The sequence below is a fragment of the Phaethon aethereus genome, assembly GCF_964289735.1.
Source record: "Phaethon aethereus genome assembly, chromosome: 3".
NCBI lineage: Eukaryota > Metazoa > Chordata > Aves > Phaethontiformes > Phaethontidae > Phaethon > Phaethon aethereus.
The window spans coordinates 45,855,318-45,881,850 of NC_138576.1; the positions used below are offsets into that span (position 1 = coordinate 45,855,318).

At 39.2% G+C, this 26,533-nt stretch overlaps 1 protein-coding gene across 6 annotated transcripts in view; it reads left to right on the plus strand.

Moving 5' to 3' along the window:
* KLHL32 (kelch like family member 32) overlaps nucleotides 1–26,533 on the plus strand; it is a gene marked incomplete at its 5' end in the record, with an annotated part of 95,598 nt that overhangs the window by 57,126 nt on the left and 11,939 nt on the right. For all 6 annotated transcript variants that reach the window (XM_081998446.1, XM_081998450.1, XM_081998449.1 and 3 more), the window contains one exon: nucleotides 21,402–22,128. In XM_081998446.1, the coding sequence (XP_081854572.1) occupies nucleotides 21,402–22,128 (727 nt within the window). The remainder of the gene's footprint in view (nucleotides 1–21,401; nucleotides 22,129–26,533) is intronic.

A 26,533-nucleotide genomic window follows, 5' to 3' on the forward strand; every position in this document is an offset into this window, starting at 1 on the left:
GGTGGAAGGTTTGTGGCAAGAAGCGGGAGGTGGCAATAATTTTCTTTAAAAAATCTGGCTCTAGAAAAGGACCAGGTTACTAGCTATAGAATATTAACAAAATAAAATCATTATGTTGTGACCTTTAGTGTGGAGGGGGTGAGGTGGGAAACCTAATATGAAAAAACAAATAGCCTATAAAGAGAAACACAAAAACTAAAACAAAATCTATCCCTGGAAACATTCCCATCATATGTCTGTAAAAATTGCAATTCATGACATAGTGGAAGGAAATCTCTATAACACTGGTTACCCGAGCACTTCTTTCTGTTTCCCTTTTGCTGTCATGTCTTATAGAAGGAAAGTATTTCAGGGTATTGCAAGGTAGAATGTAACTTCCTAAAAAGAAAGCAAAGGTTTCTTTCAAGGAAGTGGGTTATCTTGGTCCAACAGAGAAGACAGAGAGTCAGAATATTGATTTGTATTTCAGTCCCTGTTATTTATCTACTTACCTTTTGGATTATTCTAAGGAAATAATTTCATCTATATGCCATTGTTTTGTCAAAGTGTAAAATGTGTGTTCATCTCTGGGGCACTTCATGTTCTGTAGATGAATAACATCATGCAGGAACAAAATACTTATTCTTAAAAAATAAAAATGTCTAGTTAAGCTCTTGAAACCACAAAGACAGTATGTAGATGTAACTTAACCCTTCAGTCTGATAACTGCCATATTTGTTTCCAATGCTTTGAGGCTTTAGATTATGGAGTATTTTACAAACATGATATTTTCTGCAAATACTGATATAAAGTTAGACTCTCTCCTGTCCTAGACTCTGGAGGGTGTCTGTACAACAGAACTTGCAGCACACTGCCCGTTATGGTGGTTTTGGTTTGGTTTGGGTTCTTCAGGCATGATACTCGGGAATCCTAGCCCATCTTCCCTTTATCAGAAAAGGTTTTGATGTACAAGTGCATATATGGGGCATGGCTGATTTGCCATATTGGATTTTATCTTAATTTCTCTTGCAGGCTCAGTGAAATCTCCTAGCTACATGCTTGGGGATACTTTCCTAGCAAAAGTATCCCACAGAAAGCCATACAAGTACAACTTAACGTCAGCTCAGTGATAAGCAAGCATATACAGGGTAATATACCCTCTGCAACCTGCTGAAGCAAAGCTTGTAAAGTGGGAGTTTTTAAATCTTGTGTCGCCGTCCTGTCTTGCAGGAAGAACTTGGAAATAATTTTCATAATTGTGCACATTCATGAGGCAAATATGACAAAGCTTCCATCTCTGTTGCAGGGTCATACAGGGGAGAGATACTTACAGGTAATACGCTGCTTTTTGAGTGACAACAAACTCCACACTGTCCATTTAAGTGTTATCATAATTGCCTCTCTAAAGGTTGCTAATGCTGTTCCGAAGAATTTTTTTAAACTGGTTTTCCGCTGCAGGCAAAATGTGCGTGTGTCTTTTTAATTCAGCCTATACATCTAGCAGTAAATATATATTTATAAATATTCCAGGTCCTCAGAATGAATTAAAAGACACATATAAATATTTACTAATTTAGGCATTCAGAAGGCAATAAGAAACTGTTTTTTTGCTTTATCTTAGTAAATAAGTAATTCCCTCATAGTCAACCCAATAGAAGAAAATCAAATCAGACCAGCTATATTGCCTCAAGTGTAGTTAAGTTCATCATTTTTGCTAAGGTTATAGTGGTAATGCAATATACCATGGAAGAATCTAATATTCAGCCCAGGGTGAAGATTGGGTATGCCAGAGGATTAGTGTCAGGGTGCTTTATAGAAGTGAAACTTGATGGACAGGCTGGAGACAGATCTACAGAATCTCATTAAATTGCTGAATTGTTCATTACTGAGCACTCTCACTGTAATAAAGTGCTCATTGACTTTGACAAATCCCCATCCCATGTCTTAAGGAAGAACAGCAAAGCAAGAGGTGTTGGGGAAGCTGGAGGAAATTGGCACAAAGTGGGGCAGATAATAGAAAAGCTGATGGGGGATGCTACCATTTGATTTGTCTGTCTTACCTGTGACTAGTGTGGCCTCCTGCGCACACACATGCATGCATGTTACGGCGATATGAATTCAGCGTGTCTGCGAGGCACCTTTACTAGTAGGGCTCCCATGGAGCCCTAAGGACAAATTAAACCTTCCCTCAGAGCCCTAGGGACAAATTAAACCTTCCCTCAGAAGACCTCTGGGAAGGGTGCCACTGTTTCAGAGCACAGTTATTTTCACTAGTTTAAATTTCTAATGTCCACTGGGCGATTCGATCCTCATGCACATAAAGACTAAGGCAGTTATTTTAATGCATCAAAACGCGTACACAGATTGATGCTTGAATGTCATTTAAACTGAAGTGACTACAGCTTGTATCTGGCACGTCTTGGATTTTTGTTAGACTACCAATTCACAGTTGCCCAGTTTTAGTGAATATGGTGAAATTTAACCTTGGACAAACCAAATTTGAGAAAGTTAGAAAATTAGAAAGTTAGAAAATTAATGTCAGTATACTAGGATGTGGATTAATGTAGAGTACTACAGTATTTCCTGTTGATTCTTACAGGAAGAAAAATGTGACTTCCAAACCAGGGTAAAGTGGACAAACTAAGTGGTTCATTCCTCTTTATACCCCTTAAAATCTTACGGAACTCTTTGGCCTAATGTAGGTATCTTATTTTTAGTGGAGACAATAGACAAGGAATACAATGATGTATTTCTTAAACAAATAAGCAACAAAAAGACCACCAGAAAACCTCCATAGGCTGTGAAACTGGAGCAATTTACTAGCCTCCATCATTAGGGTTTGGTTTTTTTTGCAAGGCTAAGCCAGTAACAACAATTATTAGGTTGCATAGGATTTGTTTTCATATTGATTTTTTACATTTTACTAGCATGTGATATTATGAAATATTATTTTGTATATATGGAATGTATGATTTGTCAGTTGCATTAAAATGTGAGTAAACTTAAAGCAGTGACATGGAAGAAAGGATTAAATAAAAAAATGAAGAAAACCAAGGAAGAATCCTGAAGTTGGAGAGGGAAAAATGCAAATTCTTTGGTATTTTTCCTCTTCATCAAGAGCTGTGCAGCATGCTTTTTTTCACAGGAAACAGTCATGATGAGGACATAAATGTCGAGTTTATCATGAGGTGAAAAGTGAATCTTTTCTTAATTGGCCATTACTAGAAAGGCTCATTGGCTCTACTTTAAGGAAGCAGATGAATTCCTTCCCTTGATAATAAAAAAGGTAACCAACCCTATACAACAGAACATGTTCTCAGAGATATCTGGCAGTAGAGGGCTTCTTGTTGGAACCCTAGCAAGTAGAAAGCAAGCCAAAGAGTTAAGTAATAAACTGATGTTAGCCTTAGTTATAGTATGGTTACGCCTTATCAAATTCATTATTAAAAACTTCAGTGTCATGAGGCTTAAATGTTCATATTTCAAGGATCATATGGATAGTATGATCCTAACATGAGATCAGTATAAATTAGTTTCTTCCTCCTCTGCTACTGGTTAAGTAGCTTGTTAAAGGGTATATATTTTTTAAACAGCTAACATAAAAAATAGATCAATTTTAATATTTGCCAATGTTTCTTCTGAAATTAAGGTTAAGATTTTTTTCTTGTTTTTTTTACTTTGCCGTGCAACTCAGTTTCTTGGTAATCAACTGATAAGCTAGCAAGCAAGGAAAATTGGTAGATAAATCAGCATGAGTAGTTTACTCAGCTAGAAAGCATGCAACTATGTCATGTCTTTTCCAGGGCTAGGCTCTCAGGGCATTCCAGCCCTGTTCACTTCTTTGTGTGCAACTTGTGAACTTGTGTTCATAGAGCAGATGTTCCACATATGAAAGTGTAGCACAAGTTATTCCTTTTGTTACTGTGGACGGGATGTGCAAAATCAGTTTTTGGTCCCTGTATTAAAGAAGTGTCTTTGCTTAGATAAATAGAAAAATAAAAGACAGGAAGACTACAGTGTTATGGGTCAATATGAGTTGTTAAGCATCTATTTTGTAAAAATAATAAATGTATAAATCCAATTTTCTTATTACAGTCCTGTAAGGGAGAGTAAAGTTCCCTATTTTCAACTGCCTTTTCTTACACCTGAACTCCATTTTGAATCTCCTGGTGGTATTTATGGAGGGCCGAAAGTATTCTCCAGCAGAAATCCCACAGAGTTCGGGGCTGTTGGAAATTTTGCGGTGTACGCATTACAGCAGGCTCTTAGATCGGAACAGTTCTATGCTGAAGACAGGCCCACAGACATTTTCCGTACACCTCCACTGATGCCCACATTTTCCTATACAGAACAGCAGTTTCTAAAGTGGGTTGTCATGTTCCAGTGCAAGCTTGCTATTCCTTCAGTGCAGTACTTGATTTTTTTTTTTTCTGTCAGTCTTTTGATTCTACAGAGCAATTTTTAATACAGAGAGAGCAAAATTCATGTTTCTCAGGGGTATATCTATGTTTTGTTGAAATGTGGACTAAGTGCCTTGCTAATGTGAACTTAAGTTTTACTGCAAAACAAGTAGCGATATAAAATAGTAAGTGAAGGAAAGCATCTTGGTAATCAACGTTGTGTTTAAAAAATATATTAGCCTTTCACTGTTCCAGAAATAAGCTTAAGTGCTCTCTTGGGCAATAAGTGAAATCATGTCTGGTGGTCTAATGCTCATCCTTAGTGAGTATTTAGCCCGAGCAGAAAACCACCACACTAAAACATGGCTGTCGGCCTCTCATCAAGAGGGGCATAGGAGAGAAAAAAGGAATTTGATGCATATCAAGGCCAAGGTGAATTGGTGAGGCTATATAGGAATATTAGCTTATTGCACATGTGTATTTTGCTGTGTTTTCATCCCCTTTTTAGTATCCTTTTCATGAGTCGTCTATGTAAAAGTGCAAAGAACCACCCTTGAATCCCAGTATCCACTGTGCCAGATCTGTGATGGTTGCACCGTGTATCATGACTAGCTGCAAGCAAGAATACATAGTTATCCTCAAGTAAAAATAAAGTGAAAACATAACCTATGATAGGATGTAGATTTCCTTTTCCTAAGGGTAATCCTCATAATCGCAGGTACCTCACCTGAATTGATGGTGTGCAATGCTAATATTCCTTGTGGTCTCTCCAGACTATTTGTGTTGGATTCATTTTTACAAACATAGGCATGTACAGCATTTTTGGTAGGATATCCGTGATATGTAGGCCAAATTTGCAGTTGTGACATAGGATCCCCAAGGAGATCAGTGTCTTCTGGAGCTGGAGCCTAGGCAAGGTAGATGGAGGCTACCGTGGATCGAGGCAGTGGATATAGGCATCTGAATCTTATACTCCGCTCTGCTGATGTCCTCAGGTCACATGCATTTTTCCTGATATAATTTCTGCATCATTTGTAATAGTAATGGCATTTTGGCTTACAGTGAAAATGAATGCTGCCCCTGTTGGCATTGTCACCTTACTTTATGAAACACCTTCCCACTTTGTCTGCCTTAGCTAAAATCTAATGGGCTCTTTACCTTGTCCTTTACAGTAAAGTTTTGTGAACTTTATATATGCTTTTGTTCTGAACTTTTGAAAGTTTCTGCCTGTTGTTTCTTGAATGTTAGGTAATCTTGTTACCGTCATTTATGAAGTATAGCAGTATAGATAGGGATTTTCTACATTAAAACTAGGTTTGTTAGGAGCAACTACGTGCTCTTCTAATTTTCTTTTTGATACATGTCAGTTCCAATTAGAAAACTTGATTATTTTGCTGCTATTGCTGTGAGCAATAGAGAAATTGCTGGAGGGCATTACTTTTGTCTCAGTGTCCTACAGTAACATTGCCTTACCTTATTTATCCCAGATTGACTTCAGAACTGCGCAGAGCATCACACCAGTATTTAGGAAGGCTGCTGTGCCCACAGCTCTTGAATTCAGGTCACTTTTTCAGCTAAGCAATGGATGTGTGCTTTGAGTTAGAAAGCCAAAAGGAGGACACCAAGGTGTGCACACAGCAAGACCGCTTCTGTGATACTGAATTCTGCATTTAAATTAGTCTGTTATGGTGGGGTTTGTGGTGACTGTTATGCTCTTCGTTGACTGTTACGTGCCGACCTATTGGAGATTAACTGAAGTATAGTTATATTAATACACAGGTACACGGTTACACAAAAGAAAGCTGCTTAGGCTATAGTGTTGTGAAAGCCAGGTGTAGTTGGAAATATACATTACTTTAATTTTTAAGTTAAATTAAAGAAGCAACGTAGATAAAGTCTAAAACCCGCAGATACCACAGATGACCAAATCAGGCAGTCCACTGTTACTATCTTCCATTAGTTAACTTCCAGAAGTTAACATCTTCCACTCAGAGATAGAAGTGTTATTAATCTCTACTCTTCAACATCCCAGTAAAGCCGTTTCTGATGGGTTTAAGCTTGTCAAAAATGATAGAAAATGAGAAGTTCTTTTGAGGATTCCCATCTCTTTATTTCAGTAAGTCTTCCTTTGGGAGCTGGTGGAAGCATTACCTCTATTTATAACTATAGAGCCAAAGAAGACGGAGAAAGGAAATTGAATTCCAGGTTGTCTGAAGCCATACAAATTGTCATCAATACGTTAGGATCCAAGTTTTGGGTTTAAGTGCTTCCACCTATACCTAAACTAAATGTGTAAAGTTAGATGAAGCAAATTTGTGCCCATATGTCTAGACCTACTGTTAAATGGTTGCAGTTCAGCGTGACTGCTGAGATCTGACCAGCTGTTGTCTCTTGCTATCACTCCTGCCCCAGGACAGGACGGTAGTGGCTCCAGGAGGGTGAAGAGGCAAGGAGATGGAAAAGCAGTGACATGTCTGCACCTCCTTGCTACTGCAACAGGGAGACCCTTGGCAGCTTCTGGATGTGTGAGTGAGCTGCAGAGCGGGGGGTTTCATTGCCTCATGACAAAGGGATTCCTTATACTCCTTTGATCACTTTGGACTCCCTTGTGCCAGGGAGAAATAGAAGCAATTATGACAAATACATTTGTCAAAAAGATCTTAAGAAGCCTTGCTGTAAAGTGGCTTCCAAGCTAGAGGTCTATGTGGGATAGTCACGACAGATGGAAAGATCACAGTCTCGGAAGTGAGAATCTGTGCTGAAAAGCCTTCAAACTGCTCCTTTAGGGTGGAGCCTATTTTAATGTTCGTGTGAAACTGTATAGGTCTGAAGTTTATGAAGTTGATCGTTTAGCAGCTGCAGTTTCAGTTTGCTTCAGATATGATTTAGTCAGTTTAATAAATTGATGTTTGTTTTAATCTTGTAGCAGGGAAGCTCTTCCCAATTCATGAGAGATGTTTGGGATCTTAAATGCAAATTTCAAACGTGGCTCTAAGTGTTTAAGTCAATTTTAAAAAGAAGTAACTTTCTGAGGACAATTAGTTGATTTTGAAAAATTAACTCATTCCTTAAAAATAGTATGAGTCCTGCGTTAATCTGAAACCCATCACATGGGGATTAAAGACTAAATCAGAGCCAATAAAATTGACATCATTAAGAAGATGTGATTTAATTAAAAGGGAAATTAAACTATTTTGGCCTTAAAAAAGCTGAGTGAGCTTCTGCTAGTGTACTTGTTTGTTCTTTTTGTATTTAAAAAGAGAATGGGGAAAAAAATCCTTATGTGAAAAATCAGCTTTCAGCTGAAATACCAACTTATAAAATATATATGTGTATGTTTGTTGTTATGCTGAGGGACATTCCTCATGGGATTTGAGAAAACAGAAGTAGATTGTCTGCTGACAGGGAAAGGCCTAACTGTTCCCACAGTTAATATTAGTAGGCCCGTTCGTGTTAAAATGGGGTTCCAGTACCACTTTGGAGTTGAAGAATTGGACTCACACACACACACCCACACAGACACCCACCCGCCGGTGATTTCACTTTGAAAAATTGACCTCGGTCATTTTGTAATAACATGGCATGTTGAGAGCATACATATATATAAACTAAGGAGAGTATGTACTTTGATGTACATTTTTGTGTGTGACCTAAGATATTAATGACATACAAGTCCTGTATAGCTGGTGTCAAGATTGTTAAAGAAAATGATAGATTTTTATGTGATTTGTTGGATTTGCCTATTAAGTCCGTAGGAAATTATACCCTAACAATAGGGAAGAAAGGAATAGGAATCGTTCTACATTCAAGAACCATTTAGACTAATTTTCACAGAGCTGAATTGCATTTTTATAGAATTTTGTCGATTTTGTGCCTATTTCATTCTCTAACAATTTTTACTGATGAAAACCAGTAGATTCCTGTCTCCATAGAGAGCCACTATACTTCTAAAATATATTTCAAAGGGAAAAATATCAAGGGAGGAATAGCAATAAAAACAATGTGTATCAGATAGTGAAAGATTGTAATTTCCACTTACAATTACATACCGGCAACTTATTTTAATGCTAAGCGTGGCTATGTAAAGTTTCAGTGCATTTAATGTTGGCCTGAATGTTTCCTCTAAAAATAAAAAAGAGCAATTCTAGATTTTAAAAGGAAGGCTGATGGGGGGGATTTCTCTTCTACCTCCCACACGCTCTGTCTTCGCCGTCTGAGAAAAGAGAAATGCTGATCTCCTTAAACTGAAATCAAATCACAGTTAAGAGTCCTAGTTAGACAGCTGAGCTTATGAAGAGATAAGCATCTGTTCATTGCAACTTCAGAAACGCTTATCAGGGATAAAGCACCTAGCAGTGTTGGTTTTACCATCACCACAAATGATGAAGGGTCCAGACTTGAGCATTTTGTGATGAGTTAGAAAATGGATGGCAAGAAGTTTTTACCTCAGAGCTTCTTGCCATTTGATCCAGTTATTAAAGAGAGGCAGATAGATCTGTTAGGGTCTGTAGGTTTTAGGAACATATGAAGCTATGTTTTAGGAATGTTTATGGTGGAGGGGGGCTTCCTTGTTGTTTGTAATTATAGTTATGACTGGACCTGTTTGAAAGCAAAAAGCGAGGTTCTGTCTCCAGATGTCATATTTTGGGTTTGGTTATATTGCTTTGGTTTGCTCTGGATAAATTGTCACCCTCCACACTCCTTTCTGATGATCTTGTTAAAACAAAATTTACTTTGATTGCAGGAGTGAGTAAAGCCTTTCTGGTGTGATCAAGCCCAGCTCATTTATTTCATTTGTGTATGCTTCCAGGTGTGATATCATTGCAGTGCACAGGAAAAAAAGAATGGTTGTCAGTAGTAGGGTAGCTGTAACATCTGTTGCAATAGGGACTACATACTAGCTCATACAGGTTTTAAACACACGATTGTACATATGGAGTGTCATTGCTGGGGTTGCACTGAGCCTTGCTTGTTCCTTCCATCATAGCAGAAGAATGAGTTAGGTACATGTTGTAGTTTAACCCCAGCCAGCAACTAAGCACCACACAGCCGCTCGCTTACTCCCTCACAGTTGGACAGGGGAGAGAATCGGAAGAGTAACAGTGAGGAAACTCATATGGTTTGAGATAAAGACAGTTTAACAGGTAAAGCAAAAGCGCTCACACAAGCAGAGCAAAACAGGGAATTCATTCACCGCTCCCCATGGGCAGGCAGGTGTTCAGCCATCTCCAGGGAAGCAGGGCTCCATCACATGTAATGGTTTCTTGGGAAGATAGATGCCATAACCCCGAATGTTCCTCCACACCTTCCTTCTTCTTTGTTCCAGCTTTATATACTGAGCATGACGTCATATGGTATGGAATATCCCTTTGGCCAGCCTGGGTCAGCTGTCCCGGCTGTGTCCCCTCCCAGCTCCCTGTGCACCTTCATCCTTCTCGCTCGCAGGCCCACATGAAAAGCCAGACAGTCCTTGACTGCTTAGCAACAACCCAAAACATCAGCATGTCATCAACATTTTCTCTTCCCAAGTCCAAAACATGGTCTCATACTAGCTTCTCTCAAGAAAATCAAATCTATCCCAGCTGAAACCAAGACAGTACAAGAAGTACATTTGTACATCTGCCTTTGTAGAGAAGCTGCAAATGACTGTAAAGGAAACTACTCCTTAGTTTGAGGACTTCATCACACAAGAACACACTTCTCTTGAAGCACGCTACAGGATAGTTTTGTCTTTGCTCCTCCGAGAAGGTTAAGAAAGAATGTAGTGGTTTATTGCCTGTATGGAGACGTACTTTTCAGCTGCAAAAATATCTCAAATCGTTTTGTCAGATGATATGTAGGGATCCGTTTTGTCCTCTATCAGTTTCTGATACCTGCCTCTCACCAGGCTTCTTTCTGTGGCATGGAGCACAAAAATCTCCACAGGGTTTTGGTAGTGGGGTAAAGAGACTCAGTTGTGGACAGCTTGAGGAGACAGAAGGTTTTGATTATGTGTGAGTTGTACCATTGCTGTCTTCTGTCACACCACTTAATTTTTCTCTCTCTTAGTTCCCATGTTGGGAAAATGGTTGAAATGTACACTTCTTCCAGAGAAGAGCTCAATTTTAACTGCTTATAAATTGCTTTGAGATACTTGGAAGGAAAGTGCTATGTAATTTTGAAGTTCAGATTCTGCAGAAGGTGTAAAATGGCAAACTTCCATGAGCTGTGTTAATTTACAACAGCTGAGAGTTTACCTTCTGTCCCTACCTTACTTTCCTTCGAGCTCGAGTAGATGAAAAGTTTAGCTTTTCCATTATAGCAACTCTTTGCTTTAATATATGATTCATTACCATATATAATGTTATGTATTAATGTAGTTCAGCTAGCCTTTTGTAAAGCTGATTTTTGATCACAGTCATTTTATTGCAAGTCTAAAAAGCTGGAATAGGTTTATTGAGGTTAGTCAGTGTCTTCTAGGTAGGCTTCTGTCTAGTCTCGTTTCCAGTAAATATAAAAAATGGTAAAATAAATGCATTGGATGAAGTGTGTAAAAGAAGTGAATACAGTTTTGAAAAGTGTACACTTTATTCTTAACTGTTATTATAAAACTGATGTGTTTTTCTATGTGTGTCATTGGAAACACATACATAAAAATGAAACTAACACTGTTTCTCACAACCTTTCTGATAAAATAATTGCCCTTTTGGGAAGGCCAGTATCATTATGTAGCACCAGGGAGGAAGGAAGCTCATGGTAAAGCACTGGACTGAGAATACAGGGAACTGTACTTGGTTGGTGGAGGCTTTGTCTTTGAGATGAAGAATTCCTCCCTTCCTCACAAGGATGTTGTGCAGAAACATTTATTTAAAATTTCTGAGATGGAAATACAGGTGTTAAAATGGTTGCTAATGGACCGGTTTAATTATGACTAAGGAATCTGCCAAAGACATGTAGGTTATGTATCCCCCTTGTACCTGTTGAAGACTGTGCAGGACAATATTTTTGTCTAGCAGCCCTGTGAGGAAATGAGACAACTGGTGATTGATGCTTTACAGCTTAAATGCTTTAAGATAGATCTTATCAGCACTTGAGAAATATTGATAAATATTTTTAATACATTGTGGTTCACTTTTAACACCATTAATTTTGATAAATGTTTCCTATTAATACAGCTGCATTATGTACCTCTACCTTAATCACAATATCATATCATGACATGCATCATTCGTGCTGCTAGACAGGCTTTGGCCAAACAACTCTGCGTGTTAATCAGTGCTGAAAGATCAAAATCAAATTTCTGCCTCTTGGAAAGTGGTGCTCAGACTGCAGGCTGCTGTTCTGAAAGTTGCAGGTTGTCATCTTGACATCATGTAGATCCCAAACCAGCCAAACTCCAACCCAAAAGTATAGGATTTCTTATTTAGCAGATCAAGAGCTTCCAGCTTCCTTCTGGACAAATCCACTGCATTTTTTGCAGACTGATAAGAGGCCAGGGGGACACAGACTAACAAATGCTTTCACTTTCCAGATCTGGTGAACCTTGGGGTTCTCTAATCTTCCTCTTGGGCCACGTATTTCCTGAAATCATAACTCATTTATATTTGGCTTCCCTCTTGCCTGAGCCTACTGTCTGATCCCTCAGTCCTACAAACCCTGTCCATCTGTGAAGCTGTGGGTCTGTGACTGGATGGCAGTGATTTCAGTTGGGTCTGGAAGGATGCACGTTTTGTCTTTCCTGCCAGCTGTGCTCTCAGACTCCAGTCCCCGCTTCTACCCAAAGCCAGCGCCACTGCTGAAGCAGGGGTTTAGCACTAGTGTAGGGATGGCTGGGTAGGGGTTGGGGACAGATAACAGAATGACAGCATCTTTGAATATGTGGTGTGATCCTTGTGGTGGGGACACTGTGAATGTGAGACTTTGCTATTTGTGTAGAGAGAAGCATGTTTGCTTCTGAGCCTTCTCTCTGCTCCATCCAACAAACAAAGCACGTGGTGGCAGCTTTCCAAACTGTTACTTCCCTTCTTTACTGGCGTGTTAGGAATGTTTTGGGATCATTCCCAAGAGCTCACTAAATCCGTATGTATATTATAAACAGTGTCTTTATACTTGGAAAAAGTTGGGTGTTTTAATATTTGAAATGAGAGGAAAGGTGAAACTCAGCTGTGAAGCGAGTGGAAGCACCGGGGGGAGGTGCTTGCCAACTTACTGACAGACTGGGCAACTTTTATCATGCTTCTTTTATCTAGGACTTGGAGCTAATAGATCTTCCTTAATTGGGCTGGGTTGGAGTCTTCATGCTATCTGAGGGTAGTAAGACTTTCCTCACTATACAAAGGAAAAGCACCAGAGCACCTGGTCCTTTCAACCTATTTACAGCAACAGTAGACTTCAGTAAATTAAAGTGAAACAGGAACAAGTGAAAATGGTGTCCTCTGTGTCAGCAAGGATGTGCAAGCCTGCTCACAGCTTCTTCAGCTGAGGGCACTTGGGTGTTTTCCACTTAGGTGAATGTTCTGCTTACAGCCCCAAACTTTTAAGGAATTAAAACTTCCATTCTATAGTGTGAGGAAAAGATACCAGAAACAAAATTTCTTGAAAACCTTTGGTGTGTGGATCAGTCTTCTCTATCCACTCTCCCTTCAGGCAAATATTAATCTTTGCTTCTAAGCTGCTTTTTTGTTTTGGTATGCTGACCTGAATGTTGGTATGCGTTTTGTGCTGCTTGACAGACTAGAGAATATTTGATGATGACCAAGATCACAGAACAAAGATTTACCACTTGTCACTTGCAATACTTGCTTCCTTCAGAGGTACAAAGAGGTTTTTTTGATTTACCGCACCTTCCTTACAGCGCTGTTGTGAGGATGGGAAGCCACATGGCTGGAGCTGGGTGAGGCTGGCAAGGGAAGCAAACCGTAGCTGAGGAGGTGCAGGAAACTTGAATCCTCTACTCTCTCTGAATTTTGCCAAAGCAACCCCCAATTTTTCTTTTTTCTTCTTTTCATTTGTGATTCTGTGCTGCTGAGTAAGGTAGGAAACACCTAGTGGGATTGGTTCATTTTCCATCCCTTAGAATGTGGGAATGAACACCCCACCAGAAAAAGAAATGTTGATGCTGTCAGTGGCATGATAATTGGTCTCTGCTTTCATCTCCAAACAATCCCTTGCTTGGATTCCATTATTCATTCTAAGAGGAGAAGGGTTATTAATGCAGTGTTCTTAAATTTTTTTTTGCACGTGTGTGTGTGAGAGGGCGAGGGGGGAGAACAGGAGAGCAATAACACAATAAATATATTGGCTAAGAGAAAACATTTGCGAGAGATCCTTGCCCATTTTTTTTAATCTTATCATGAAGAATGTGAGCCGTGATAAATTGTTCTGCTAATCAAACAGCACTGAAAGGCTAGGTCATTGGAAACCTTTAGTCATTTTGTGCTTTTCAAGAGTGAATTTGTTAAAATTATGCTGAATACCCACTTAAAGCCTGGGCTGAAAACCCTACCTGTGTTTTATAACTCTGCACTGTCAGAACTCATAATAAGTCAAACATTCTTTCAGAGGTACTCATAAGGGAGAAAAAACCCTGTAAATTTAAGAGTAATTTCAGATTGTAAATGAAAAAGAGAGGCACGACTGTTCATTTGCACCAATCATGCCTTCCTTTCATCTGCTCTGATTAGGCCTGGTGCGGTTTCATCAAACTACTCCATCACTGAGCTGTCACTCCAGTCGTCTGTTGATTGAAAACAATCAGGGCTCTGATGGCACAATTATTCTGACCCTTTAACTAGAGGCTGCTGTGATAATGAAAGGTTGATTATGATAGTTTGTGCCTCTTTCAGTTTGCCAAGAAGGTTAATTTGGGCATCAGACGGATGTTTAATGGGCGCTTGCTGGCTACACTGAGGTAAATGAGAACGTGCAGTCTTCGATATTGCACGGATATAGTTTGGCTGTCAATCATTGTCATTTTGAGTTTGTGCCTCACACTCTGGAAATCACATTTTATTTTTTCCTTGGGATTTAATTTATTCTGTGCCCTGAGGAAGTTCTTTCACTCTGTGACCTTCACAGTAGCTTTCTCTGTCTTTTTTTCCTTCCCTCAAATGGAGCCCAAAGGCATAATACATCTAGAGGAACATTTTTCTTTCATTTTTCGCATTAAAAAAAAAAAAGAAAGGAAATTTTAAAATCCCTGTTTATCAACTCACCCTGAACAGAGCAAATGTTTTAATTCTGATTGTAAAATCAGAATGTGCAAATGAAAGCGTGCCCGCTTGCTAACGCAGCGCCGCACAGGGGACTGCTTACATAGACACACATTTGTAAAACTGACAAACAGGTAATTTTAAAATGTCTCTGTAAAGAGGGTGGGGGATGGCACAGCTTTATTTTCACAGGCTACATCCATATGCCTCAGCCTGGTGCCTTGTAAATATGGTCTCAGTCACTGTACGACAACTTTTTGAGTTGGAAAGTCTCTCTTCAAGGTTCAGGGGCAAAAGGCATTTCATTGCTGATTCAGAGATTATTAATATTTACTGTGTTCAGATTGAGAGAATCTTATGCATAATTTTGTAGTTGTTTGGCTCAAGGTGCAAAAGAAATGCAAATACCTCGTAATTTTGATTGTTCTACATGCAGCTCATTACAGTCTTATTTTTATGCACATTTTTAATTCAAAATGAAAAGAAGAAAAAGATTTCTATCTTTAAGGCTCTCTGGCATCTAGGTTTGAGCCGCTCATTTTCCATGCTGCCTACAACTGTAAGGTAGTACCTGATTGATACAACTGCAAAGAGAGTCTGGAGGCTGTGCTACATGGTTATGTACTAACTTCTAAAAATATTCACGTGCAACTCATGACTTTGAAAAATTGCATTTGGTTGTTTGGTTTTTTATTCCAGAAACAATTCTTCGTCCATATGTTTTTCTTCTTAAATGGGTGCTACAGTCCAATGTAGTTCACCTTAAATAAAATACTTAAATTGATATCTTAAACCCTCTGGGTTTTGTCCTTTGTACTCTCCGGAAAGAGAGAAGGACTGAGACCCTTTAGAGATCCAAATTCAGGTCCTTTGGAAATCCCTGTTCATTTTTAAAAACTGGAAATTCATAGCCTTCAATGGACATTGTTTCAGAGCTTTAGTAAATATCCTGTTTTTCTTCATAGGTTCTGCTCCTGGACATGATATTTGAAGAGCCAGGGTGGTGCTGACAATAGCCAGTTGAGACAGACAGTGGTTTTGAGGCAAGAGGTTCCAGTCTGGAATGCTTAGGGCTTGCTGATTTAGGTAAACTTCAAGGAGAGGCCAAATCATGTGGAAGTTTATGGCCAAAATACACATTTCTAGTGTTCTCAAACACTGAACTAGTAAACTTTATTTTGCTTTTTGAAGTTCACTCAGTGCCTCAAAGTGATTGCTGTAGTAACTGTGTTGCTTTCATTACTCTCTTTGGGTTATCAATCAATAGGAGCAGATCTATAGCACTGTCCAATATGCTAATGATGCAAAGATATTAATTTGATTTTTTTTCTGGCGTAACGTTTTTGCTTCAGTGAAGCAACAGGAGGATTGCTCAGGAGAGATTTGTGTTAAAAGAAGAGGTTTGTGGTTCTTTCCCTTTCCCTGGTATATATCATCATCAGATTGTCAGGCAGAAATCTGATAATTTATGTTGAATATATCTGATATCAGTCCAAGAAAATACTTCCCTCCACTCTTCCATATTTAAAGTCGTCCTTTCTTCTAAAATGAGAATGTTCACTATGTTATTGTACTTAAGAATGCCACTTGCTTTAATGAGACAATGGGAATTCATTGTTTTGAAACCTTATGAAATGTAATGTTTCCTTTTATTTGTTGTTGCTAAAAACCAACCAAACAAAAAAACCCCCCACAAAACCTCATTTTTTCCACCACTGTCACTTTTTGGCTTCGTTTCAGCTGTTAGAAACCTTAGATGGTATAAACTAGCATAATTCCTTTGCAGTCTGTGTGGCTACAACATGAATACATCAACTAAAGATCAGACCGAGATGACTTTAATGGAGTTCCCGTGGCTCCCACCTCTCGCAGAGCCCAGGCTTAGAGAAGCGTTTTCTCTCTGAGTGCTGTGGACATCAACTTTCCCTGACACTGACTTTGTGACTTAAGGTAGTTTCCAAGTGAGCCTGGGTCTAATGAGTATGTCAAGCTTTTGCACTCATAAACTAGCTTGGCTTTTCTGGTTAGAAAACTTGCTGTGATATCAAGTGAAGGTCTGACAGGTTTCCCTGCAGAGTGGCATGAGGATTGCAGGAGGACACTGAACAGGCAAGGCACAAGGTGTGCCAGGTTTTCTTGTTTCCTGGGATAGCTGGGGGCCCAAAAGACCAGGTAACTACTTATTGCAGAGTTATCTTCAACAGGGGTGAAACTCTAAATTCAGCTTTAACCTCCACTGCCTCTGTGCCCTCTCCGGCTGTGGTATGTATGCAGCACATATACCATTAACAGCAGTGAGGGAAGGGCTGCACCCCAGGGCTGTGTGAATTGGACTGTCAAAGCACCGTGTTGGAAGCAGAAGCAGCTGCTGGAAATGCAATGAAATCACAATCCAGCATGCAGGTGTGTTTAGATGTACACGCCAACTGTGGCACAATATATTTTTCCATCTGTTTTCTGCTGTTTTGAGAATGCAGTCCATTGCTAAATCAAGTCATGTAACCTTGGAAAAGAAAAATCCTTTGGGTTAAGGCTTTAGAATAAGAGAATTAAGCTGGTTTGAAAATCCTGTCCTTCTGAGGGTCTACTTGTGTCATTTACTTAGTTTAGAAGATGAATATGGCAAAATATATTATTTATTAAAGTTTTTATAGGCACTAGGCTGTAGCTTCCTTTTCTCACACGCTCATGCATTAAAATTCATAGAAAAGAAGCTTCTAGCAGTTTAAACAGAATTTGCCTATATGGCACTAGGAGTAGGAGTATTTTCTTATTTTTGTAAATTATTTAGCAGTGATACAAATATTTTAAAACTCAAAAGTGTGGATGGTCTTTGTTTTGCTTGCTTGCTTGTTTGCATTTTAAACACAGTTGTAATTTCAGGTGCTATTGGTATCTCCTTAGAGAAGTCTGAATGTCTCTCTTTGCAATGTCATAAAGTGTATAATGGCTTTGATTTTATTTTGCCAATACTGATTATAGTTGCTAATCACTGCTGCCAGAGGGGCTAAAAAATAGGCGCTATAATTAGTCTATAGACAGGGTGTATTTTGGAGTTTCTATGTAGACACCAGGTTTCTAAGTCTGTATTAAACAAAAGCTGAGTAAAGATGGTGGAACTTGCATATCAGCAAACATCTGTATATTTAGTAACGCTACATGGAAGTTTGCACTTCTGCCATATGTTCATGAGAGTTATATTTGCCTCCTTTACACTGAAGGAAATTTAGAACTGTATTACAGTCCATCTCTACTACAAGCAAAAGACTTGTCTGGAATGTAATTTTCTTTCTTTTGAACTTCTTCAGCCTTCCAGTAGCTGCTAAACCATTCAGTGACTAGAGTATCTATTCACCCACACAGATAACTCCGTTTTCTTCCCTGCTTCTGTAGTGTGAGACACCATGTTCTGCTAGAGAGCACTGTAACAGTGTGTGCTGCATAACAAATGTGTAAGTCTAAGAGTGAGTTTGTGAGTGTTCCTAAAACCATATGACCTGTTCAATAGCCTTGTGTCACAATTTGGGAGTTGGTCCTGTATTCTATGAATATACATAGAAATACCTACATCTGTAGCTTGAATTCCTAACAGTTATTTCTAAGGTGTGTCCCAAAACTAATTTACGGCATTTAAAATTGAGTAACAGTCATTGTTATCAATAGGAAGACAGAGAGATAAAAGCATTATAGCTTTTAACTCTTATTGCCTTTTCTCTGCCTTGGAGTGCCACAGATCATCACAGATTCACCTTACCTTCCCCATTGCTGTTCCAGTTGCTTGTCAGAAGGGAAGGGTGGAAGTAGTGTAGACCAAAGATACCTTTAGGTGCAGCATATAGATGATCCCAAGGAGGTTGCAATAAATTTAATTTGGAAAGATTCAAAAGCTTTCATAAATAAAGATGCAGGACAATGAGTGGGGATGAAATAGTGTAGGAAAGGATAGAGAAAGTTTTGGTTCAAGATCAGGAATAGATTGTATACCTCCTGAGTGCCAACAAAATCTTTGTATCACTTCGCACCATTGCTGTGGTGGTTTGGAAATTCTGTGATTTTAAAGAAACATTAAGCATTATTGGTTTCAGTGAAACATTTTTAGAACTCCAGGAATAGTCTCAGTACAGACCAAACTCAGTATGAATCAGGTTACTTCTGCCCAACTTCATGCAGCGGAGAAAATCTATTGTAATAAACATGTCCATCCCTTCTGCTGCAGATCGTCACACATCCCATACGCAGAAATGAACGCAGATGCTGTCTTTGAAAGGTATGAATGTATATAGTGTTGCTTTTGTGTTTATGTAGTAATTATTGGGGGGCAGGAGGGAGGACAATATAGGAAAGAGGAAGGGTAAGTCCCAAAATGTTAATGGGCATTAATGTTAAACTTCCTTTAAAAGCCTTGTGGTTACCAAGACCTGGTTTACGTTAGTGCATGTCTTTTAAGAGTCTGTAATGTCTGTCATTGTAGCACAGGTGATACCTCCACAATGCCATTTTAGATGTGAGTGAAGGCATGAACTATAAGCAAAATAAACCAATCTGTTGGATGCAAGTGATGACAAATAGCTCAGTTTTTGTAAATTCTTGTCTTTTAGTATAGCAACTCACACATCATTCACTTGGTATGAATTCAGTTGGTGTTTTCATCATGATGAAGATAGCCTGAATTCCACTTCAATTTCAAGTGTCTAGTCAATTATGAGAGCTAAGTGTCTCTGAAGACTTTGAGGAATGATTCACATGACCTAAGACACGGTGTAGGGAGTTGCCACTCAGCAGGAGACACCTGACACATGGATTTGGTGAATTTAGGACATGTGAATACAATGCTCAATGATTTCAAGTCCAAAAACACTTTCAAATATTAATTCCTTTTTACTAACAAGTCTAAATACAAATAGCTAATGCATATTTTGAAACTCAATACAGCACTTGACTGAACTACTGCTACAATTTTTGATGCCCTTCATTGATTCTTTGTTTCACAGGGGTTGAACAGCACAGTGGAGCAAAAATGTTTCAAATTAATCTTAACAAGAAGGTGGTTTTGGTTTGTCATCTTTCCTCTCTGACAGAATACAGAAGCAGCAATAAATTTGATATACCATGCATATATGAAAGCCCTGAGTAAGATAGAAGCCTTTCTTTTCAGCTCCTTCATGTGACATTCCAACGAGCAATACAGGGCAGTAACTTTTAGCTGAAACTGTTATTGCACGACTAGTTAGAAACTCCTGCTCCACAAGTTCTTTGTCAGGATGAAATGAAGTGTCAAGTAGAGGAGTCTGTCCTCATCCAGAACTAGTCAATGCCTTTGTTAATGACTTGGATGAAAGAATAATGTGTTTTATGTTTCTGGACAATCAGAAAGTAGAATGGTCAAGCACATTTGAAAATATAATTAGGATTGAGAATGATCTTGACAGATTGGAGCAGTGGCCTGAATTAAATAGTAGAGAGTTCAGTAATGACGGAGAAAGCATGACACTTTGTGGAAGTTCTGCATAAAAAAGAGGTGGGAATAGTACTCAGTTATAAGCATAAACATGAATCAGCAATATCATAGTGCACAACAGTCTTGTGTAGCGAGGCACAAACAAGAATGGCATTGATTTTTATGATCAAAGTGATCCTTCCAATCTATTTGCTACTACTACAGCCTTAGGAGGAAGATTTTATCCAGTTTTCAGCAGCAGACATTAAGAAAGAGGGACATTTCCTTTCAATAACAGAGAACTGTGAGCCAAGCAACAGAGGTTTAGAAAAGGTGACCCAAGATTTATTGAGAGACTTTTTCATTCAGAGAAGAGGAAACTGCAACACACATAATGAAATGCGTAAGAGGTGGAGGAAAAAAAGGAAGGTAGCAGACTGCTTTTCGTCCTGTATGAATGGATTAATTTCAAGGGTTGGTGTGGGGGTCCCTCAGCTCTGGAGTATAAACCCAAAGCTGGAAAATTAAGCAATGAGTTGAAGGGTTTAGAGCTCCTGTGTAAGTAAGAGGAAAATCTGTCGAAGAGGGTATCTGAGCATGGGAATTATTTTCCTGAGGAAGTCTGGGTATCTTCATCACTGGAGGTTTCCAAGAACAACTTACACAACTGTTTTCAAAATGGTTTAGGCTCTTCCTAGCCTCTTATTAGACCTGGTTGGATTCAATATGCATTATGTTTAATTTTGGTGGTTGATACCAGCTGCAGTTGCTGAACAGTTTTAGCCACTTTCTGTCAGATCCAAACCAGATCTTCTCTGGTTCTCTGGCTTAATTTCTGGTCCCTTTATGCTTATCTCCACTTTATGAATAAAATAAATGAAGGAGGAAAAAAAATACTGAAGTATTCGGTATGTATTTTGTTACATTCCTTCAATATTTTGTCATAAATAGAATGAAGAATGGAGGGGAGATTTTTCTAATCATCTGATGGTAATCTTAATTTTCTTCCTAGTATACCCATGGCGTCCAGTGGTCACACAGTCCCTGCATTTATATTATTGCTCCAGCAGGTAGATTCTGGGATATAGTGATCTCCTACAGCATCGCTAACAGTTAGCACGGCAAGAGTATTGCATGGCCATATTGCAATCTGATAACGCTGCGGAAATTCTTTAGGGGGAGTGGTGCCATAACAAAACTTTTATGTATGTTATAGATGGAGTTTTAGTTGGTATCTTTTATGTTGGCTCACATTCATTCATAATTACTTTTGAAGCAAGCATATATATATAGCTCTTCTTAGAATGAAAGCCACTTTTCAAAAGACCAAATTTTGACAGATTTGTACACAAATAATTGGTGTCTTGTTTTTCCCTTCCTTCTCCCTGCTTTTAGCTGGCTGTGAGGTGGTTGGAACACAACTGCCGCTACCAGTACATGGATGAACTTCTCCAGTATGTCCGCTTTGGCCTTATGGATGTGGATACGCTGCATACCGTAGCTCTTTCTCATCCTCTTGTTCAAGCTAGTGAAACTGCGACAGCACTTATTAATGAGGCCTTGGCTTACCACCAGAGCGTCTATGCACAGCCAGTTTGGCAAACCAGAAGGACAAAACCTCGCTTCCAGTCAGACACTCTTTACATTATTGGTGGGAAAAAACGTGAAATCTGTAAAGTGAAGGAATTGCGATACTTCAATCCGGTAGATCAAGAGAACGTTCATATCGCAGGGATTGCAAACTGGAGTGAGCTAGCGCCTATGCCTGTAGGGAGAAGCCACCACTGTGTTGCTGTCATGGGAGACTTTCTTTTTGTAGCTGGTGGAGAGGCAGAGCACTCCACAGGGCGTACTTGTGCGGTGAGAACTGCCTGTCGATATGACCCCCGCACTAACTCTTGGGCTGAGATAGCTCCGATGAAGAACTGTCGGGAACACTTTGTGCTGGGAGCAGTGGACGAGTACCTCTATGCGGTAGGGGGCAGAAATGAATTGCGTCAAGTGTTACCTACAGTGGAACGCTATTGCCCCAAGAAGAACAAGTGGACCTTTGTACAGTCCTTTGATCGATCGCTCTCATGCCATGCAGGATATGTGGTGGATGGTCTTCTTTGGATATCAGGTAGAAAAAGTTTCACACAGTTTGAGGTACTAACAAAATACCAAAATACTGTCTCGAATGAAACTAATAAATCTTCTTAGGTTTATATATCAGGATAACTTTTGTCTTAGGAGATGGGTATTTCAAAGAATTTAAGCCTGGAAGCATAAAAACAAGCGTGCTTAGAAGTATAGCAGCATAACGTACCTGTATGATATTTTTTTGTCTGCTAAATATCTCTCTGTGTTTCTAGGCGGCATATATCGTATGTGCTATCTCCAGTTGCCATTCCTAAATCACGGTGAATGAAAATGATAATGCACTTTTGGACAAATTTCAGATGACAAATTCTGTGTGCTTCCTAAAAACAAAAAACAAGACCCAGTTTCTGTTGTATGACTGGTACCACTGCGTTTATTCATGATAATGAAACGGAGAATTAAGTGCTTGCTGGCTTGTGTAGACCTAGGGCTTGAAGGCAGGTGTATGAACTGCTCCCACTTGCTCTTGAGGATATTGTAATGGGCCAAGATGACCTTTGTTCGAAATCATGCACAGCTCTGTCTGTAACAAGTGCACAGGACTGCCTTAAGTAATCATAGCTTTATGGCACAGCTAGATGAAAGTATAGGCCTTGTAATCTTAAACTAACGTATCATTTGCAACTCAGTCTGATGTACTCTTTATTTTACACGTGCACGTTGATGGGAGTTGAGGATACTGTGCCGTCAATCTTTGTAGTGACTTTTCTGTTATTGCTTTGGAACAAGGTGCTGTCTACAGGAAAAAAACCACCACCTTCTAGTAAGAAGTGTGTCACGGAAGGTTATAAGGTTGTAATATTTATAAGGAAATTAGGGACTAAATAGGGCCAGCTCTTGAGGAAAATGTTCAGTGATTGCCATCTTCACTGTATATACCCTCTGGGGATTTTAATGCAGTCTGGGATCCTGCTGGTGAAAAGATGGTATATGAACAAAAGAGTAAGTTTGTTACTTAGGCCTTTGCTGTGCTTCTGCCCAGAGAAGTGGTGGAGTCATCATCCTGAGAGGTGTTTAAAAGATGTGTAAATGTGACACTTAGGGACGTGGTTTAGTGGTGGAATTGACAGTGCTGGGTTAACGGATGGACTCGATGATCTTAAAGGTCTCTTCCAACCTTAACGATTCCCAAAGTATGTCACTTAGGTTAGCGGAGCTCCTTGCAGATGTATCTTTCTGCCCATATGGATTAAATGCCTTATGGAATGGATTCCCAAGCATTGGAAGGTGAGGTAGCAGGTATCTATTTTTACACATAGAAACTAAAATAACAAAAAATGGCTTTGGAATTAAAAGCATGACAGAACACAGAAGATTGCCAGGATCCCTAGCAGGTGCTTTGGGTCACTTTCTTTCAACAACTGGCATTGAAGGAGCCTTGCAAAGTTTGTGCTGTGTGTTAATCCTGATGTGCGCACACAGGAGGCTTCGAGACCCAGGTGCGGAACAGAAACAGGGCTTCTGCTCTGGGGCACCAGCTGGGCGTGTTCAGAGCATTACCCTGTTCATTCACTACCTTTCCTATTTTATCAGTGGAGAGAGATGTATGCCTGTGACAGGCAATTCAGATACATATGGATGCTACTACTGCTGTGTCTTGATTTTTATTTTTTTCCCCTTCTCCTCTTGTGGTTTGCATTTGTCAGTCTCTATTTATGAAAAACAGGACTTTTTAGGAAACTGTGTTGAATATATTAGTATAAAATCATTGAACGAGCACTAGAAACATCCGTTAGAGTGTGGTCCTTGCTCTGGTACATGAAAAAAGTAGTATTTTTTTCTTAATTTCTTTTTTTTTTCCCTGTACAAAAAAACCCCAAGAAAGTATTTGATAGAGATTTTTGAGTCAAATGTGGGACTGGTTGAAGATTACTTTTACTCTTTCCAGATATGCTAGGAAAAGGAAAATTATGCTGAGGATTAATTAATGTGCTCAGTTACGTAAGTGAAATGCATGCCTGCCTGTGTGTTTAAATACTATCTGCATTTATTCTGTTCAAGGATATGCCTCTAATGCAGCTGTAGAATCAGGGGAAGAGGTAAGTGGAAGCCTGTTAGATGAACTCTTTAGAATTGGGCAAAACAACAAAAATATTTTCTCACTATTGTTCCATTTATATTTTCAAATGCTACCAACATAACTTCTGTTGTAAAGTCAGAGTGAGGAGCAACATTTTAGCAGTGGAATAAGATAGGCAGGACTTTTTGGTCATGTTTTGTATAGTTTTTGAGAAAACACTTAGCAGTTTTGAGTTGCTAGATTGTGACAGGTTATTATGAATTACCAGAGCACCCTATGCAATACTTCAGTAGGGTATTGATCTGAATTATGTACTCACAGATTGAAAACTGGGTTCTGTGTATTGAATACAGTTATTTTATAAATAAAAGTAGTTGGAGATGCAATAACTGTAGCTAGCTTTCTATTATTAATTAATTGCTTAGGGCTAGAATGTGGCTTGCTGTATGTGTATATTCAGGGGCAGGGGAATAATAGACATGTTTTATTCTTCCAAAAATATCAGTAGTCACTGCTTAAAAAATCATCATCAAATGTAAAATGTTAGCATAACAGTAATCAGTAATGAAGGAGGGAACCTAATTTTGAAGTCTGTGGCCTAAAATTAAGTAATTAAAAAATTAGTCTGAGTTAGGGAGGTTTCTGAGCTGTATCCCTGCTGTTTTTTCTCGGAAATACGGGTCATCAGCAAGAGCTCTCAAAGTCAGGCTGCTACTACCAGCTGGCAAGGTAACCATGAAAATGTGCCCAGTTTTTTTAGTAAGTGAATAAATTAAATAGGATAATATAAGTTTCTAGCCCTCGTATTTGTGGAGAGAGTCATCAAAATATGACCCCCACACAAGACTGTTTACTTATTCTATAGCCAAAGCATCAACACCTCTGCTACAGCCCCTTATCTTGTAAAGGCTTTGCTAATCAAAAGCTGACTAAAGGCGTTTCTATTATTTTTATTGGGATTCATTGTCAGCTTTACTTTGGTGCTCCTTTGGGACAAATATGAGAAGGAATAAAAAATAATAGAGCATAAAATAATGGCAAAGGCAGCAGGGAAGTGTGTTAAAGAAAATTCTGAAAGCATATGCTGGAAGTAGGAGACGGGTGGCTGGTGTTTCAGGTGACAGAGGGACTCCTAAGCTGCCACCACCCCTTTGGGGTTTTTAACCTGCCAGAAGGCTCAGAGGGAGCCTTCTGCACTCTGGAACTAGTCAGACCCTCTGGTCAGCAGAAGTGGGTTTAGCTCTTGAGTTTTCTGAGCTCCTGTATTGTGGAACATATTTTTATATTTGTGTCATTATTTTTTCTCATCTTTTTAAAAATTTTTTCTCAGCCCACTTTTTATTTTATTTTCTTATTTTAAAAAGTGCATGCGAATTCATTAAAATAAGTTTTCCCTATTGACAGTACAGCATTGGGCAGATGGTTTTGAAATTTTATAGAAAGATTAATCTTACAGGCCCCAGTTAACATCTGACACTATGACCCATTTCACAAATAAATTGCATGCCACATGCTTGAAAAGTGAAGTATTCGAGTGAAAGAGAAAAAAAAAAAGAAGCACCAAACCCTTTGGAATTCAACATTACTAACAATCATTCCCTATAAAAGCAGGGAAATATTTTCCATAAGAGTGAGAACTTGAACTATGCCCCTTTCCCTGCATCCTCCATGGCGTGCACATGCGAATCTGGACACCTACTTTTCTGTACAGGTTAACCTTCCTCCTGCCGTATAGGTGTAGTGCCCGTGGGGACAGAGAGGGGCAGGGAACCTCTGCCAGGCAGTTCAGCTCTGGGCCGTTCCTGCACCTGCAGCTGCGGATAACGAGGCTTCCTCTCAGCCTCAAGTGCTCAAGAGATTAGCACATGAAAAGTCTTCTCTAAAGCAAAATATTATGCTGTTGTTTCGCAGAGGTCTGAGTTGCCTGACCTTAAGCGTGTCAGCTGAAATCACATCTTGACACGCACATGGAAACTCAGCTTGGAAGGGGGGTAAATAAGCCAACTGCATACAGCTGCTTCGTATGTAACAGCTTTTTCTTCAAGATTCTTTTTATTTTTTTTTTTTTTCCCTAATGGTCGAGATTTTGACCAGGGTAATGATGGAGAACACGTATCTTCAAGAATTATTCAAAGTTTGGTAGTGGTTTGGGGGGAAAAGTATTACCTTACAACCAGTATGTTGTTTTTTCTCAGTAAATACCTATAAAATTGTTTCATGAAAAGTAGATCTGGAATAAGTAGGAATCTACAGTGTCTAACCAAATCAAATCTTGCAGTGCAGCTGGCACAGAAATTACCAGGATCAGGAGCTTAACAAGTACATAAAAATCACCTCAGTGACCCAGTCTTAGTCTGTATATGGA